Source organism: Petaurus breviceps, unplaced genomic scaffold (assembly GCF_028583685.1).
Source record: "Petaurus breviceps papuanus isolate PSGF00001 unplaced genomic scaffold, PetGlider_PUasm1.0 91041, whole genome shotgun sequence".
Taxonomy (NCBI): Eukaryota; Metazoa; Chordata; class Mammalia; order Diprotodontia; family Petauridae; genus Petaurus; species Petaurus breviceps.
This window is the reverse complement of record NW_027187400.1, coordinates 22,797,441-22,816,280: the sequence shown is the minus strand read 5'-3', so window position 1 is coordinate 22,816,280 and position 18,840 is coordinate 22,797,441. Positions and strand designations below refer to the sequence as shown.

The 18,840-nt window shown below is 44.4% G+C and overlaps 1 protein-coding gene across 1 annotated transcript; it reads left to right on the top strand.

The window, feature by feature from the left end:
* The first annotated feature begins 209 nt into the window (after positions 1 to 209).
* Positions 210 to 560, top strand: LOC138154323 (biogenesis of lysosome-related organelles complex 1 subunit 2-like). The gene has a single exon (XM_069078969.1). The coding sequence runs from the start codon at positions 210 to 212 to the stop codon at positions 558 to 560; it is 351 nt and encodes a 116-aa protein (XP_068935070.1).
* The last annotated feature ends 18,280 nt before the right edge of the window (positions 561 to 18,840 follow it).

Below are 18,840 nucleotides of genomic sequence, written 5' to 3'. Positions count from 1 at the left end.
AGCAAGTTGTGGTATACGAATGTGATGGAACACTATTGTGCTATAAGAAATTATGAGACCCTTCCATTTTTCTTCCCTTCTTTCTCCCTTTACCTCTCCTCCTCTCTCTTCTCCCTCCCAATCCTTCATCTACTTCTCCCCCATCCCCATCCTTCCCTTCATGCTTTCTCTTTCCTCTCTTCCCCAGCCTAGACAATGCCATGGTAGAGATGGCTGAGGAGGCCACAGAGTCCGCCATGGACGTCATGGGGCTGTGCCAGAACATTTTCTCCAAAATGAGCACATACCTGACAGGTGAGCTAACAGCCACCAGTAAAGACTATAAACTTCTGGATAATATGAACAAACTGACCAGCTTAAAGTATGTAGAAATGAAAGATATTGCAGCAAACATAAGTAGAAACCTAGAGGACTTAAACCAGAAATCTGCAGCACTTCAGCCTTACCTGGATCAGATCACTTTAATTGAGGAGCATGTAGTAGCTCTTGAGCAGTCAGCCTACAAGTTGGATGCATATTCAAAGAACCTAGAAGCAAAGTACAGGAAGTTAGAGAGGTGATGAAAGAATTCTTTAGCACAAAGACTTTCACTACAAGAATGTTTCATAAGAGCTGAAATAAGTGGGATGGAACTTAGCACTAGGCTTCAGTTCCTAAACAGAAGGCGGTGCTGCTAATCTAAGGAGAATCCCAGTCCCCACCTCTGGTTGGATGTGTAACTCTGGCCACCCTTGATGTTTTCCTAAACATGTACCCCTGGAACACCATCTTATCATGTGCTTTGTTGTGTGCCCTGGACCAAGGCTCAGAAATCAGGATCAACCCTGTCTAGCGTAGACACAGATGAGAGGCTCTCGTCTCCCCATTTCCTCCCTTCTTCTCTCTCCCCTCCACCCTCTTCATAACTTATTCTTGAATTAAAATAATAAATGCTGACATACGACCCTCAAAAAAGAAAGAAAAAAGATATGGTGAGCAGGTAGATTTAGAAAAACCTGGAAAGATTTACATGAATTGATGCTGAGTGAAGTAAGCAGAACCAGGAGAATATTGTACACGGTATCAATATATCAGTTTTCCATAGGCAAGGCCCAACAAGCAGGCTGTGCTCTGAGCTTGACATAACAACAATCCTTTGCACTCTGGGTGATCTCGCCCACTGCCAAAATGTATTACTTTGACCAGCACCAAGTATTCACTGAGGGATTTAAGACATTCATATTAATCAATTGTTTAGATTTATTGGAGCTCCCCCAATTTCCCAGAAACCTGAGAACCAGAAGCTGCAGCCTAAAACCATCCATCACATCTCTTGACATGCTCACAATCCCTGTGCTTATGTAACTGCCAAGTGAACTGAATCAGGTACTGCACTCCTGTTCCCTCCATGCTAACTCTGGTCCTGTACCCCTCTGAATGATCACAAGGCTCAGTGACCCTTAAGACTTGAGAGATTAGGGGCAGATAGGTGGCTCAGTGAATAGAGCCCTGGAGTCAGGAGGAGCTGAGTTCAAATCCAGCCTCAGACACTTAACACTTACTAGCTGTGTGACCTTGGGTAAGTCACTTAACCCCAATTGCTTTAAAAAAAAAAACATACTTCTGGTCATCAATGTCTCTCCAAATAAGTTGTCCAGACCTAGCCACAGCATGCCATGTATATGCTAACAGGCTCCTCAACTCTCTTTCCTCTTCTTGGTACAGGGGACAGAAGGAATCAGAAGGGCTTTACTCCTTCCCCACATTTCATTCTTATGCCTTCAGTCCAATTCAATAATGATTAATTCAATGCCCACACGATCAGGATTTAGTGATTACCCCCTATGCTATTTCAATTCAATTCAACAAACTTGTTTAGGAGGATTACTGTGTGCCAGGCCCTATACTGGGGGATATGAAGTTTTTTTTTTTAAAAAGTAACCTTTGTTCTCAAGAAGCTTATACTCTAGAGGGTGTGTGTACGTAACAAGGACATTCATAAATCATGTAATCAACTTCTCTCCCCTCATTCAAAGCCATCTCCTTCAGAATTGCCTTCCTAGTTAAACTTGGTCACCCAGACCTCAGTTTGCATTGTATGGTCCCCTGATTATCTATATACTGCTTTGGCTCTCTCCCTGTTTGTCATTTTCCCTCTTTCCACCCCCGTCTCTCCAAATAGAGGCACTTGGCATCTCATCCATGGTGTTAGTTCCAATGGATTAATAAATGACACTTACTGACATGGCTGATATTTATATTGTCCTTCAAATTTCACCAAGTTCATTTATACATAATTTCTCATTTGTTCCTCACAACAACCAAGGAACTACAGTATTATTCTCTTCATTTTATGGATGGAAAGACTGAGGCTCAAAAGTGCTACTGACTTGCCTCTGGCCACAAAGGTGGGAATTTAAGCCAAATCTTCCTTAGCCCAAGTGCAGCACTCTATCCCAACCATTCACTGAGTGAGAAACATTCCATCTCTGGGGATCCCAATGCTTGCTTCTTTTTCCCCCTCAGAAATCTATCCCGTAATGACTCCTTCTGCTTTGTGTAGCTCTTCAACTTTTCCAAACCACCATCACTTTTATTCTGTTCTATGATATTCACAGCAGCCCAAGGAGGGTTAGAAGTAGAGAGAGCCAGGACTAAAAGGAATTAAACAAGCATTTATTAAGCATCGACTCTGTCAGCTACTGTGCTTAGTACTTCGCAAGTATTATTGCATTTGATCTTCACAATAATCCTGGCAGGTGGGTGCTATTATTATCCCCATGTTACAGTTGAGGAAACTGAGGCAGAGGTTAAGTGGTCATGAGAATCATGAGACCATGCCAAGGATCATGAGTATTTGAGGCTGAATTTGAGCTCAAGTCTTTCTGGCTCCAGGCTTAGCCTTCAATCCACTGGGTCACCTAGCTGTCTCTAAAAGCTGGTTCTCTTTACTACAACCCAGGGTTTTTTCCAGTACATCACCTCCAAGAAAACGCAAGAAGCCCCATCTTTGGCCAAATGGGTAACATCCAACCAGTTTTCTCAGCATCCTACCAAATGTGGCATTCTCTTACCAAGTGAAATCTCTTTCTCATGGTGGGAAGGGTCTAGCTCTTTCACCTCTGGAACTTTCACCCAGCGGCTCCAGTGTACTGATTGGTGAGGGCCTCCAATGGCCAACTATCTAGAAGTCCTCACCAATGCTTCTTCTTACTCTTTGGCCTTCTTAACAACTGTCTTGTTGCATACTGTCTCCCTCCATTGTCTTGTTTTGAAACTAGAACCAAATCAAACCTGCTAAGATCCCCGAAAAGGGTGTGTCAACCTGCTCCTGTATGGCTTCATGTACTGTCCCTCTAACTTTCCAAATCAAAACACCTCTCCCTTGCTACCACTCCCCAGTGTGTGTATGGTCTCATCCTATTAAAAGATAAACTCTAGAAACTAAGCGGATACCCATGAGTTGGGGAGGGGCTGAACAAATTGTGATTTAGAAAACTAATGGAATACTATTGTGTTGTAAGAAATAATGAAGGAGATAGTTTCAGGAAAAGCCTATGAAGACTTGTATGCCCGATGCAGAGTGAAGGGTCCAGAAGCAGGAGAGCAATTTATTTTTAATAGTATTTTATTTTTCCTAATTGCAAGCAGAAGCAATTTTTAACACTTTTTTTTTTAATTTTGAGTTCCAAATTATCTCGTCCCTCCCTGAGACAGTAAGTAATTTAATGCTGGTTTAAATTTAATGCATGTGCCATCATGCAAAAAAAAATCCATATTGATTATGTTATGAAAGAAAACAGAGACAAAAAAAACCCACAAAAAATAAAAGCAAAAATAATATACTTTGATCTGCATTCAGACTCCATTAGTTCTTTCTCTGGAGGTAGTAGCATTTTTTCATCATGAATTCTTTGGAATCATCTTGGATCTTGTATTGCTGAGAACAACTTAGTCATTCACAGTTAATGATTATACAATATTGTTGTTACTGTGTATGCTATTTTCCTGGTTCTGCTCACTTTACTTTGCATCAGTTCATGTAAATCTTCAAAACAAGTTATACAATAACAACATTGTGAAGACAAACTTTGAAAGACTTAAAAACTCTGATCAATGTCATGACCAACAATGTGATTCTAGGGGACCAATGATGGAGTGCACTACCCACCTCCTGGCAAAGATCTGATAGACTCGAGATGCAAAAGGAAACATACATTTTTGCTAATGGCCAACGTGGGGATTTGTTTTGCTCAAATATGCATATTTGTTACAAAGGCTGTGTCTTCCTTTTTTTCCAACAGGGTTGAAAGAGGTTAGAAGGAAAGATAATAAATGCGTATTAAATGAAAAAAATATGATTTAATTTTTTTAAGGCCGTAAACTTATTTAGGGCAGGGCAAGGAATGTCTTAGCTTTCATATTTGTATCCCTATCAATGCATTGCACAATGTTTGGCATGTTGCCAGCGCTTAATAAATGATTTTCCATTAATATCCATCTCATCTCTCCACATTCAGCTGCTGTTATCTGGGTCAGCATGGAGGTCACTCAGCTCTATTCTTGGTGGCACAGCTGCCATCCCCAAACAATACCCTATAAACAGCTGCTGCTGTCAGTGGAACTCTCCTCCTCCTCTCTCAAAGAAGGAGCCCAGAGGACATACCTTCCTTCCTAGGCTGTCTGCATCACCGAGTTCCTTCTGGAAAATAAAAATAGGGACCTGCTCTGGCCTGGTGGGATATTAGCAAGAACCTTATTTTGCAATAGCAAAGCTTTACCAAGCTAGGCGCAGACAAAAGAGGGAAGTATAATGGGATTAGAATAGACATAAATTAAAATTATAAATTCAATAAATGCCTTATCAGCATCATGCTGGAAAGACAGTGGAACCACAGTGGCAGCCTTTGACAGGAATAAATTGCAATGCCTGGGAAAAGCCCTTGTCTCAGAGGACTGGAGGCTGCAGGGGAAGCCTGAGCTCAAGGAACATTCTCAAGACCAGGAGAGGAGGAGGAGCTCATCTAACAAGCTTATGCTACCAGGCAGCAGCTCTCTATCACTATACTGAATATCCCCATCCCAAGGGAGGCAACTGGGGGCATTTCCATAAAAGCAGTTTCTATAGTCAAAGGACCTGAGTTCAAATCTCCCCTACTACCATTTGTGTAATGTTTAGCAAATCACTCTATGGTCTCAGTTTCTTTCTTTGTAAAATAAGGTGATTGGATTTTATGACTTCTGAGGTTGGAAGGAACCTTCCAACTATAAAGAATTCCTTCCAACTCGATATCATTGATACTTACAGCAGCACTATGTTATATTCTAGACATCTTAAGATTTATAGGATTGAAAACTGAGGGAGAGAGTCAGAATATCCTCTAAAATCATAAGGTCATAGCAGTAGAGTTGGAAGAACCCTAAAGACCCATCTAACCCAATATCTTTTTGTAGACGAGAAAACTGAAGGTCAGGAAAATAGGATGATTAACCCAAGGTCATTCAGGTAGTAAGTGGCAGTGCCAAGATTCAGTTCCAAGTCCTCTGACTACAAATCCTACATGCTTCTACTGACCCTAGTCCAACTCCCTCATTTTACAGAGAGGGAAACTGAGGCTCAGAGAGAAAGTGTTTGCTGAAATTCAACAAGATCTCTCTTGTTTGAGATGGGATTTGAACATAGATGCTCTGATTCTAAGTCCAAGGTTGTTTCCCTTTTTTTATTTTAGACAAATACTAAAATTTAAATACACAATAAGAACAGAAAAAACTTACTATAAGCTTAAATATCAAGACTTAAATACAAAATAAGAAAAGGAAAAAAGCATGTCATGTGCACAGCAAAACATGAGAGGATTCAAAATATATATCCCAAGGTTCTTTTCACTGCAAATGTCTGTCCTCATCAGGGGTGTGCTGGAGCCAGCTCAAACCAGCTGGTATTAGCTGATACCATGTTTCCCCGATAATAAGACCTATCCCAAAAATAAGCCCTCCCCTTACTGTGTAAGATTCCTCTAAAATAAGCTCTCCCCTGAAAATAAGCCCTATTGAGATTGCTACTGCAGTGAAGGTGATCCCCTGTGCTACACGCTACATTATGGTACCCTCTGTATGCACTGTTTCCCCCCTCCTCCCCCCCCCCGGGTGAAACACACGCCGTGCTCCGAGCTGCATCCAATCAGAGCTGCAGCAGTGAGCGCGTCATCCTGTTCTTCCCCAGTGATTTGCTTATTGAATAAAGGTACATTTTTTTGTTCACATTTACCTGTTTATTAAAATTGCTGTCAATGTTCATTAAAATAAGCCCTCCCCTGAAAATAAGCCCTCTGGTGTTTTTCTGTCCAAAAAAAATAATAAGACAGTGTCTTATTATTGGGGAAACATGGTAGTTGCATTTTCAGCATGAGCATTTAGCTCATGCAAAGCACGAACCTTTGAAACTGGCAAATGCTATAAATCAAGCCTTGATTTATTGTTTTGTTGATTCTCTAGACTTAAGAAAATGATGGTGAAGATATGTTATATGTACATTCCCCCCCCCTGCCCCGCCATGGCTGATTGTTAAATATTTACCAGCACACCCCTGGTCTTGGTCCTAGAACTATCAATTTCTAGTTGTGTGAGTGTGGGCAAGTCACTTTCCACTCTACTCCATTTCCTCATCTTTAAATTTGATCTCAGCACAGACTCGTAAACAAGCAGGCTAGAAGGAATCTTAGAGACAGCTAGTTCACTTCCTTTTCTTTACAAAGGAAACTGAGACCTAGAAAAGAGAGAAATGCCTTGCTCAAGGGAGTAAAAAGCAGGAACCAAGTCTCCTGACTCCAAACAATGCCTGTCCCTGGCTTCATCCTGTGGTCCGTCTTTCAGGGCTGTCTTCCCTCAATGAAGCTGACCTAGGAGACTGTGACTATTTTGGGTGGTCGAGACTTCCATTCCCCCAGCTCTTTGCCACCATCAGCCCCACTCTCCTTCCCCAGCCAAGCCTGTAGTAATGGCTGGTTCTTATTAAGCCACTAATTAATTGAATCTATTTTTCCTTCATTGCATACTGTTAATTAGTTTCTTGTAGCAGAGGCGGCGATTATTCTTGGGTGGTAATAACTTGGTCCATGAGCCAGTTTTAATGTTGCACATAATTGTCAGGAGGAGAAAGAAAAGAGGAGGGAGATTGGGCAGGGCTGGGCCAGCTGTTTTAGGGATTTCAACCACGAAAGACATAGAAAGGATAAAAATGCTAGCAAGCAGTACAGGCTAAGGAAGGACTGGGTCCAGGGAGAGGGCTAAGAGAGGCTGGACCATCTTAAAATGATTGCATGTCAGAGCAGGAAAGCCTCTAAGATATCATCAAAGTCTCCTCCCCCATTTTACAGATAGAGAAACTGAGACCTGGAAAGGGACTTGCCTCAGATTACATGGTAAATAGAAGTCAGATCCAGGACTAGATCTCCTGAATCCAAGTTCCACAGCAAGTTCCATTCATAATAACAGCTCACATTAAAAAAAAAAACAACAACCACTTTAAGGTGGCAAAGTAGAAAACATTGCGGCAGACAGGGAGCCAGTCTTGTAGTTGGAAAAGCAGGCTTTAAGTTCCAACCTTAATATACCTTGGCCGTATGACCTTGGGCACCTCCTAACCCTCATTGCCCCTAGGAAACTCTCCAATACTATGAGTTGGAGAGGTTACCCATCCGCAGGGGTAGAGAGAATTTCCTCCTAGTAAATCCCTCCACTAATTAAATCATTGATTCACACCCCTATCCCTCACCCCACCAAAAAAAAGAAGCTTTGCAAAACACTTTCCTTTGAGGGAATCAGTGTGTGGGGATTATGCCTGGTTTGTTTACCCACAAACTGAGCCTGAAGCTCAGAGAGATTATTCTCCAAATGTCACACAGCATTTAAGTGGCAGAGAAGGGACCTAAATCTAGGTCTCCTGATGCCCATTTTCAGACTTCTGCCACTCTATGACCTGCAGAGCTCTAGGCTTGCACTCAGGAAGTTCAATCAATCAACATTTAGTGAGCACCTACTGTGTGCTAAGCTAAGATCCAGATTCAAATCTTGCCTCAGCTAGCTGTGTGAGCCTGAGTAAGCCACTCAACCACTTTGAGCTTCAGATCCTCATCTATAAAAAGAGATAAAGACAACTGGGGCAAGGGGATTGGGAAAGGCTTCATGCAAGAAGTGACACCTGGAAAAACCTAGGAATTCTAAGGGACTAAATCCTATAGGAAGAAGAGAGTTGCACTGAAGCCGATACAGGAGATGGAGGATTTGGGGGATAGTTCAGTTTGGTTAGAATGTAGAGTGCATGAAGAAAGGGAAGCAAAAAGAAATCAATCTGCATCAGACTGTGAACGGCTTTAAATCAATGCCAAAGAGAGTTTGTACTTCACCCTGGGGCCATAGGGAGTCACTGAGGTTTCATGAGCAGGGGAGTGATGTGGTTAGAACTGTTTTGGAGAACATAAATTTGGCAGTTTGTGGATGGTGGATTAGAAAGGGGAGAAGCAGGGAGTTGCATTAGTAGTAGTAGTTACAAAAGTCGAGGCAAGGGTCTGCACTAGGGTAGGTACTGACTGCGTGAGTGGAGAAAAAGAAATATAATCAGCAACAATCCACAGTTGATTAGGTATGAGAGAAGAGAGGGAAGGAGTGACTGCAAGTGTGAACCTGGGTGACTGGAAGGATAACAGTATCCACAATAGGAAGAGAGAAGTTATAATTCATTATTTTTGGCTACCTGGAATAGAGCAGACCAGTACAGTAAGTAGGAAGAATACTGGACTTGGAATCAGAAAGGCCTGGTTTTAAATCCGCCTGAGACATTTACTAGCTGTATGCCCTTGCTAGAGCTCTGTGCCTCAATTAACTTTTCTGTAAAAATGAGAGGGTTGGACTTAATTGCCTCTAAAATGCCTTCCAGCTTGAGAGCTCTTATCCTGTGTGTGCCCTACCTATGCCACTGGCCTAGAACCAGCCTGGAGTCCTATCAAGGATAATGACCCTCAAAGAAACCTAGACCAGCGACACGCCTTCCTCAGAGAAGGTCCTTGTTCAGCCCCAACAGTGACACTTAATGAGCAAATCATCTGTCCTCAGAGACCTGCTTCCAGCAGAAGTCACACTTGGCTTCTAGGGATGTCTTAGTTTTCTAAGTCAGAGTGCATCGGAGCCCTGAGGTCAGCTGGAGCAGGGGAAGATGATGGGAGTCCTCTTTATATTCCGTCCCTTTGCTCCCCAGAAAAAACTCACTGCTCTTAGATGTGAATATGGACTGACAGAGCTGACCAATGCATCAGGAATCAGAAGACCTGAGTTCTTTACACTTTTGTTACTGCCTGAGTAACCCTGGGGTCACATTTATAAAACACGGTGATGTCTACCAAGGACTTTTCTCAAATCATCCCCAGGAGATCAGTATTATAAGTATTGTTATCTTCATCCTGCAAATGAGGAAACTGAGGTCCAAGGTGGTTAAGTTACTTGCCCAGGGTCACACCAGTAACAAATACCAGAAGTAGAATTTAAACCCAAATCATGCAACTTTGGAGTCAGGGCTCTGTCCACTAGACCACAATACACATAGGAGAAAGGCTCAAAATGCAGATTTCTTGACTTCAAAACCAGAGGTCATGAAATCACATTGTTTCCTTTGATCATCATCATTATCATAATAATAAATAACTCACATTTATATACAGGAAGGGAAGGGAAGGGAAAGCAAGGCAAGGCAAGGAAAGGAAAGGAAAGGGAAGGCAAGGGAAGGCAAGGGAAGTACTTCTGCATGGGGACTGAACTCAAAGAAACCCCTCCCCCAAGGTCCATTCCAGCTCTGATGTTCTACAAATTTGCAATACAGATAATTTTGCTAACTGTAACCAACTCTGCAAATGTGAGCTGCCAGAAGGTTCCCAGGAGACAGGTCATCCTAAGTCCAAGTTCACAGCAATGTCAATAAGAGGGAGAGGAGTCAGCCTTCTCTCTGCCACTCTAGAGAGGCCTAACCTAATTAGACCGGAATTATGCAAATCAATACTAAAGCAGATAGTTGTTTTTCTCTAACAAGCTGAGAACACAGAAGTTGTGATGACCCTAGAAGATGGAGACCTCTCTAATGAGGAGTGAAGTTGCCTCTGTTTTCTTCTGCTCAGCTCGTGGGTCAGAATGGGAAAGGCTGAGGGCACAAAATGGGGCAGGTCGGGTCCTGGCATGTCACTGGGGCTCAGAGAAGGCCATGAGAGATTTAGCAGGGCCTCCACACCCCCTGAGGAAGTCCCACAAACAAAGGCAGTTCAGAACTGAAGACACAGCTCCCGGCATCCTGTAGCAGATGAATTGGGAAGTAGAATAAGGGAGGTGTTAGAAGAGGGGAAGGGATGAAGGTGGCATAGATTCAATTCACAGGGGGAGAAATCAGAGGAACAGTGATGAGGTTAACTAGAGTTTGGCCATGTGCAGGATTCAAGACTCTGGGCTTTCAAAATATGAGCAAAGATCCCTCCTCTAGAGTAATGTGGCTGAGCACTGTGTAATTATAACAATCAACCTTTGAAAAGAGGAAAAAAATATACTCCCCCCTTCTTTACAGGGTGGGGGACTATGGGTAAGCAACATTGCACACTCTGCCAGGCTCGGCTTTAAAAAGCTGAAATGCTTTTTTAAATCTCGCTTTTTTAATCTTTTTTTTTAGTTTCTGGTCACAGGGGACTACTTTCTGCAGAAGGAAGAGGGATGCTTAGAAATAAAAATGATATAAAAAGCAAACTTTGGAAGAAAAGAAAAGCTAGAGGGAAGAAGTCATTTGGGCAGAAAACAGCTTCAATGTCAACGATCTGGGGCTCAAGGGAATGGGGGGGGGAGGCTTTGGAGGTGGAAGGGATCTTGGAGGCTATCCAGTTAGAGCCCCTTATTTACAGATGAGGAAACTGAGGCCCAAGAAGATAGATAACATGACCTCCTCCCAGACATACATCTAGTTGGTGGCAGTCAAGGCTCTTTCGACCTTTAAGAATTCAAACACAGTTTTTATCCCACTATATTATGTTGCCTCTTCTAAAAGATTAGGTTTGCCATAGAGAAAGCTGGAAGACAATAAACAGAGATCAGTCTTCCTGGGATGGCATGGCCGGAATGCTAAATTAGAAGTCAAATTATTGTTCTACTGACTATCTGTGAGACCTTGGACAAGTCCCTTAAATTCTCTATACCTCAGCTTCCTCATCTGTAAAAGGAGCCAGTTTCAATTTTAGAACTCTAATCTTGTGGTCCTGGGCCATCTCCAGTCATCCCGATGGATATCTGGCCACTGCCCCACCCCCCCAGATGACTCCCCAGTAAAAAAGTGAGGCTGGTGGTTTTGCACAGCCCTGCCTCACTGAAATCCAAGTCACATGCAAATCATGGCATCATCTTCCTGATGCCATAGTCCTCTTCAAGAAGGAAGGACAAACCACAACCACACACAATCACAACCTGGGATCCAATGATCCAAAGAGAGAACCAGGTAAAATGTACGCCCTGGGTTCTGGTCATGTCCCTCCCCCGCCAAGACCCATTGGCCAATGACTATGCACACAGAGATCCTTCTTCAGGACTTGGCCAGGCTAGGAACTGGGAAAGGCAGAGTCTTTGGGCTGCTGAACATGAGCCAGTGGCATCAGCAGCCGGAGAGAGCATCCCCTCCCCTTGCCTCAGTGGCCACAACCCAGAGCAGAGCTCTGCAGGGGAGGGACCCCTGGAATCCATGAATCGCTCGATAATGCTGTGTTCCATGGTTGATTTGCAGGATTCTTTTGGTCTGTTTTGAAGCTGCAAAAAGAGCCCTGGTAATCAAGGCGGGCTTTAATCAGCGTCCCCATTCTGACATTTAAATTACAGATGGCATTTTCAATTAAACAGGCCTGCTCAGCAGGTCTAATGTAGCTATCAGTTCTGCTGTGTTCTTAAGTGTTGTTTGAAGAAAACTGTCGATGTGCTCCCACCTCTCTCTCCCTCCTTCCTTCCCACCCCTCCCTCCCTCCTTCCTTCCCACCTCTCTCTCCATCCCTCACCTCTACAAAGAGCAGAGAGGAGAAAGTGGGAAGGACAGAGAGCATCCTAGAAGAGCAGAGAAGGGAATCCAGGACTCCAGCAACTACATAAAGTCACACTCACCCAATACATGCAAAGTCTGCTATTTCATCACGGAAGGGATCTCCCAGTGTGAACCAGGCAGGGAATCAGTCACCAAATATTAAGCCCATTGGGGGTTTTCATTGGAAGACCATAACTAACCCCTCGGAGCTAACCACGGAGCCCTGATGGGACACAGAACCCATCCTCTGGGGATCCAACCTGCTGGTGCCATTGGGGGTTGGGATAGCCCCAGACCACACACTCCATCCTGAATAAATATTGGGCTCTTTGCTCTCTCAGGGACCCATTGGAGAGATGAGACCTCCAGAAAGAATAAGATGGAATCTTCTTTCTGGAAAACTTGGCTGACCCAAAACCCTTCCCCCTAGAGCCTGTCATCAGTATAAAGCTAGAAGGATCAGACTTTAAGAATTCCTTGAAGGACCAGCCCTATGTCAATTGACAGTTGCTTTTTTTTAATTCACAAGTTAAAGAGAACAGAGATATGAAGATGTAAATTTTTACTTCAAATAAAATCATAGTATCTGCTTGTAATTATTTGTATTTACAAAGCATTTACACAGGTGAAATCATACTAATAGGAAAATTATAAACAATTTTTTAAACATTCTCATTCCAATTGACACAATTGATGTGCCTTGTCCTTCCAGTGTTAAAGCCTTAGTAGATCTCAGATCCTTGCCTGCTCCTGTCTTCAGCCTCGATTCCTCAGCCTTAGCGTACTGAGTGTTTCAGGAATAAGAAGAGGAATCAGACAGCACCCCCTGCCCTGGAGCAACTTCTAGTCTTTCAGAAACCAGAACCCCAGATATGGAACAGAAAACACTCCAGAAGGTTGTGTGTGCTAGACAAACCAGACCTCCCTGTTGCACATTCCCCTCTCGTCTGAGCTGTTGTCACTCTCCAAATTCTCCACTATGACTCAGTTGCCTTCTCACACTGGAACATCCCTCCGCCATATTGGTCCTCTTCTCTCATTGGTGAGTGCCTTCTGCAGGCTCCACTGTGAGGACAAGCCCTGGATACCCACGATTCAATTCCCTCCTGGTCATGCTTCAGAATCTCTGAACTTCACACTTCCCCCCAAAAATTGGGGTACATTCTATAGCCCCCTGCCTTTCATATCCTTCTATATATTGTCTTCCTCCACTAGATGGCAAACTCCTTGAGGGCAGGTACTGTCTTTTTGTTTGTCTTTGTGTCCCCAGTGCTTAGTATATTGTCTGAAGCATAAGTGCTTAATAAATGCTCGTGGCCTGCCTGCACATTAACTTTCCCACCTGGGAAATGAGGGGTTTGGATTAGGTATTCTCTATGATTGCTCCCAATTCTGACACTCTGTGTACTAAGCTTCCTTCCAGTCTCCCCGTTTCATTTGCTAAGATCCTGTCCAGTTCTGATACCCCTTCCAAAAGCAAGGCTATGGCTGAAGGAGGAAGCAAGAGCTAATCCAGTTTTGATATTCTCTGTTCTAAGGGCCCTCCCAGCTCTGACATCCTGTGTTCTAAGGGCCCTCCCAGCTCTGACATTCTCTGTTCTAAGGGAGGGCCCTCCCAGCTCTGACATCTTGAGTTCTAAGGGCCCTCCCAGCTCTGACATTCTGTGTTCTAAGGGCCCTCCCAGCTCTGACATCCTGTGTTCTAAGGCTCTCCCAGTTCTTACATTTTCTGTCCTAAGCCCCACTCCCACAACTCTGACATTCTGGGTTCTAAATCCCCTCCCAACTCTGACATTCTCTGCTCTAAAGGACCTTCCAGCTTTGAGATTCCATGTTCTAAGGGCCCTCCCAGCTCTGACATTCTCTATTCTAGGCCCCTCCCATCTCTGACATCTTATGGTTATATAAAATACTAAATCATGGAGTCCACACTGGGCTGTAGGAATCAGGAATCTCTCTGGGAGAGAGACCAGGCTTATCTTTCCTCTTTCCTTTATCCCCAGCCCTCAGCTGTACACCATTTCCCCTGATGATTTCCTGCTAGGGTTTGACACACAACTCTTCCAAACTGCTGTAGGGAAACATTTCTATCTCTTTCTCCTTCCTCCCTCAGACTCATTTTTTCCCCAGAGTAGCAGCCCCTGGACTGGGAATGAATCACAGGAGCTACAGAACCCATGGACTTAATGGGAGGACAGGAAGGCATCTAGGGAGGCGGAAGGCAAGAAGGGTTGAGGTAGGGAGCAAGGCTAGGGTTGAAGGAGGAAGCTAGAGCTATTGGGGAGCCACATCACTGTTCTCCCCCCAACAAACATCCCTTCCTCTAGGGGACCCTAGTGAACCCTCCCAGGTGTCTTGGGTAGAAACTTACACCTAACATAGCACCTTAATGTGGATAAACCACTCCCTTCACAATCCTTTGGGGTCTTGAGATAGTAAAAGTATTTTATTGATAAAAAAACAGACTTGAAGACGTTACCCACAGCCAGCCTCAGAGCTGGAATTTGAACCCCGATCTCTAGGATCTGAATCCAGTGTTCCTTCCATTACCCCATTCTTCCTCTCAAACCCTCCATATACCACTGCTGCACAACCCTCTAAGACCTGGCCTCCACACTGCCCCAGTGGTCATATGTCCCTGGCCCAGGACCCACTGTTATTTCAAGCTTTTCAGTATTGGGAGACAGCATGGTACCAAATCTCATCTCTGTGTGACCTTGGGTAAGTGCCTTATCCTTCTTTGGCCTCAGTTTCCTCATTTATAAAGGAAGAAGGCTTTACTAGATGGTCTCTGAGGGCCCTTCCATTATATGAGGAAGGATGATCAGGGTGATGAAGGGACAGGATCAGTTGAAAGAACTGGGCATATTGAATCTGGAGAAGAGAAGGCTTAGGGATTAGGGGCAATGAAAAGAATCTTGGATTTGGAGTCAAAGTGGCTATGGTTAGACCCATTCATGGTTCTGTCACTTCTTACCTATGTTACATTGGGTACATCCTCTCTGGACCTCAGTTTCCTCATATGTCCAAAAGAGGGAGAAGACCAGATTACTTCTAAGGTGCCTTCCAGCTCTAAGCTTCTCTATGATCACATGATCTAAGACTAGTTCTCTCAGGCCCCAGAGGGGCAGAACTGAGGACAATGTGGGGGACTGGGGAAGAAGGGGTAGGTTTGGGTTCAGTATAAGGAAATAGCCTCCTAACAATGACCAAGTCTTAAAGTGGAATGTGTTGTCATCTCCTTGCCTTCACTGGAGGTCCTTAAGTCAAGTCTAGATGACCACCTGTCAAGGATGTCTTCTTTGTCTACAAGTTGGACTACAGAACTACTAAGGCAGATATTGGGGCCCCCTCCTCTATCTTCCCTGGTCTGTTTGTTCCTTCCAGTCCTCCCCATTCCCCAGAACCAAACTGAGAAGCTGCCTGTAAGGCATTTCCTAAAAATCACACGGGAGGCTACCTGGGCAAGACCCCACCCAGGGGCCCATCTTCTCCAACCCAACAGTCCTTATTGAAACCCCACAGGGGTGTCAGGGCCAAGCAGAGGAAACTATTGATCCTCAAGGGACAGGTTCCATTGAACGAATGGGGACTTGAACCCCAATAGGGAAAAAATCTCTTGGAAGACTTTGCCCATAGATACAGAGCCCATAGGGTTCCCAGGGGATAAAGAGATAGCCTCTACCCTAAGAATGCTGATAGAATGAAAGTACTTTCACTTTTGGATTGGAATCCCCAGCAGCTGGCACCTAGTAGGAATTCCATAAATGCTTATTGATCTGTTAACTGATTGATTGATAAGGGAACCAGGTATAAGCAGTGTTTAGTTTCCAGCTGCTTCTTCTCTGTTCCCACCTATTCCTTCCCCCCAAGGAAGACTCAACCAGGTAGGGACTCCTGCCCCTGGAGCACAGGTCTCATCAGTATCAAGGGCCCAAAGCAACCAATTCCAAGTACTGAAGGTCTCCCTTGGCCTCAGTGTGATGTCCAGTTCTGAGTGCCTCACTGTGGCTGGCCAGAGATCCATAAAGGTCAAGTTAATGGGGAACCTGAAGAAAAGGACATTCCTTGTGGGACATAAATATTCTTTCATTCAGAGCCTTCTGGTCGGTCAAGAGAACCAGCCCTTTGCACAGGACTTAAGACTTAAAGCTGAAAGGGGCCTGAAGGTCATCTAAGTCCCATTTTATACATGAGGAAACTGAGACCAGAAAAAATGCAAATGCCAAGGTTATGAGATAGTAAAAGTAAAAGCAGGCTTGGAATCTTGGTCATCTGGCCCCATATTTCTTTCTGTTGCAACTACTCCTGGAGAGATGTCATCAAGCTGCCATTTAAGCAGGAGATAGCCTGGGTTAGACTTTGGGTTGAACTTCTAAGGCCAAAAGGATAGGAAAAGTAGGGACCAGGGAAGTGACAGGCCAAGACCTTCAAGCTCATCAAACCCCAACTAATAATTGAACATCAGATGAGCCTGACCCAGGAGAGCTTGCACACTGCTGCAAAGTTGGAAAGGCTGAATCTCAAATGTAGATTTATCATAAGGTCAGCGCTCTTTCTAGAGGCAGCCGGTTAGACAGAACACCGGACCTGGAGAAAGATCCAAGCTCCAATTCTACCTCAGACACTTAATATCTGTGTGACCCTGACCGAGTCATTTAGGCTCTGCCTGCCTCAGTTTCCTCATCTGTAAAATGGGGATAATAATTGCACCTCCCTCCCAGAGTGTTTGTAAAGATCACAAACGTTAGAGTGCCATATAAATGCTATCATCATCCTCATTATTACTTTCCACAGTGAAATTTTACTTGGGATGAGAGATATAGCATAATGAGGATAATTTCCAGTCATAGGATCTGCAAAATCCTTAAATAATTTGACAAGTGCTCACCACCCTGCCTAATTCTTTCTGACAGCCTGAGTCTCAGGCCTTACTGCCCCAGTCCCTTGCAGACACCACCAAAAGTCTCCAAAAGCTTGACCACGAGCCAGCAAAAAATCCAAACTGTTGCCCCACATCGCTGTGCCCCAGCTCATTAGAACTTTTTAAAAATGAAATAATAAAATAAAAATCCCCTCAAATCCAAGGGAAAGATTTTCAGCTAAAATCTCTTTCATTCCTGGCATCAATAGGAAATGAACAGTAATCAGGTCTCCATGATTTTCAAGGGGCAAAGATTTGACTCCAGTCTCCAAGGACTCAAGTTCAAAGATACGACTACTCCATAGATCAGAGAGAAGAGAGCTGCTGGCCTGGGAATTATTCATGCGGGGAAAGGGAGGCTAGGACCATTTGCCTTGGGCTTACCCCTGGAAAGAGACCAGGGAAAGGGAGAGGGATGGGAAGTGGATGTCAGGAAAACTAGATCTTTAAGAAGGGTTGGGAGATTCTGTAGTTCAGGGGGCAGGAGGTGAAAATATCCACAGAATTGGTGAGGAGGAGAGCTCAGCCCCAGGTAAACGATCCAGCCATGGGAAGATGGAAGCAGGTCTCTTGAGCCATTTCACCGGCTTCCATTCACTTGGGTGCTAAGAGACACAAAAGCAATGATAAAGAGAAGCTCTCCTTTGAAGAGTTAGAGCTGTGTCCCCGGACACATTCATGACCATTTACAAGATAGAGAAAAAGGTCCTCATAATACATACAGGGCTAGTCAGAGTGAAAAGGTCCACAGGGAATCAGGAGGCCTGGATTCTAGCCTGGTTTTTAACAATGATAATCACAGACTGTCCAATCTGGGAAGGCCCTTAGAACACAGAATGGTGGAGCTGAGTGAACCCTTAGAATACATGATATGAGAGAAAGGAAGGCCCTTAGAACACAGGATGACAGAGCTGGGAGGTCCCTGAGAACACAGGATGTCAGAGCTGGGAGGACCCTTAGAACACAGAATGTCAGGGCTGGGAGGATCTTTAGAACACAGAATGTCACAGCTGGGAGGGCCCTTAGACCACAGGATGTCAGAACTGGGAGATCACTGAGAACACAGGATGTCAGAGCTGGGAGGGCCCTTAGAACAGAGAATGTCAGGGCTGGGAGGATCTTTAGAACACAGAATGTCAGGGCTGGGAGGGCCCTGAGAACACAGAATGTCAGAACTAGGAAGGAGGTTAAAGACCATTTGCTCCAACCTTTTCAATTTGGAGATGAGGAAATGGAAGACTAAAAGTATGAAATAATTTTCTAAAGATCACACAGGTGATTAGAACTAGCCCTTCCCCTGTCTCTCTCAGAAAACCACCACCCACCTCAAACTAGACAATCCTTCCTTCTATCTCTTTTTGGAATGCTGGAGAAGCCCCCCTCTAAGGACCCCTCCTGGGCCAGCATTCTTTCCATAATAATGTCACCCATCTTATCAAAAGGAAAACTGTTACCAAGGGGCTATGGGGACAGGTCTAGGGGGTCTCCAATCTCCTCCTTGACTTCTCCCAACATACAATTTGATAAAATGCACCTGGTCCTCGAAGCCCTCACAAACAGCCTGAGCCCCAAGGCAACGGGCAGTGAGGGTGACAGAAGACCCATTAATCTTCACTGGACTACTCAGTACCCCCCCCCAACACCCTTTCCTCCTGGTTTTAAATGTTGCTTGGAAACCAAATCCAATTTGATGTAGCTCGCCAGATCTGCAGTGCAGAATTCATCGGGTATGGAGCCTGCTTTTCAGAGAATAATTCATTTTTCCAGTGTTGGTGAGGGGAGTAATTGATCGGGGGGGGGGGGGGGGGAGGGGAGAGGAGGGTTTGCATCCCTCCCTTGACAGTCTTACTCT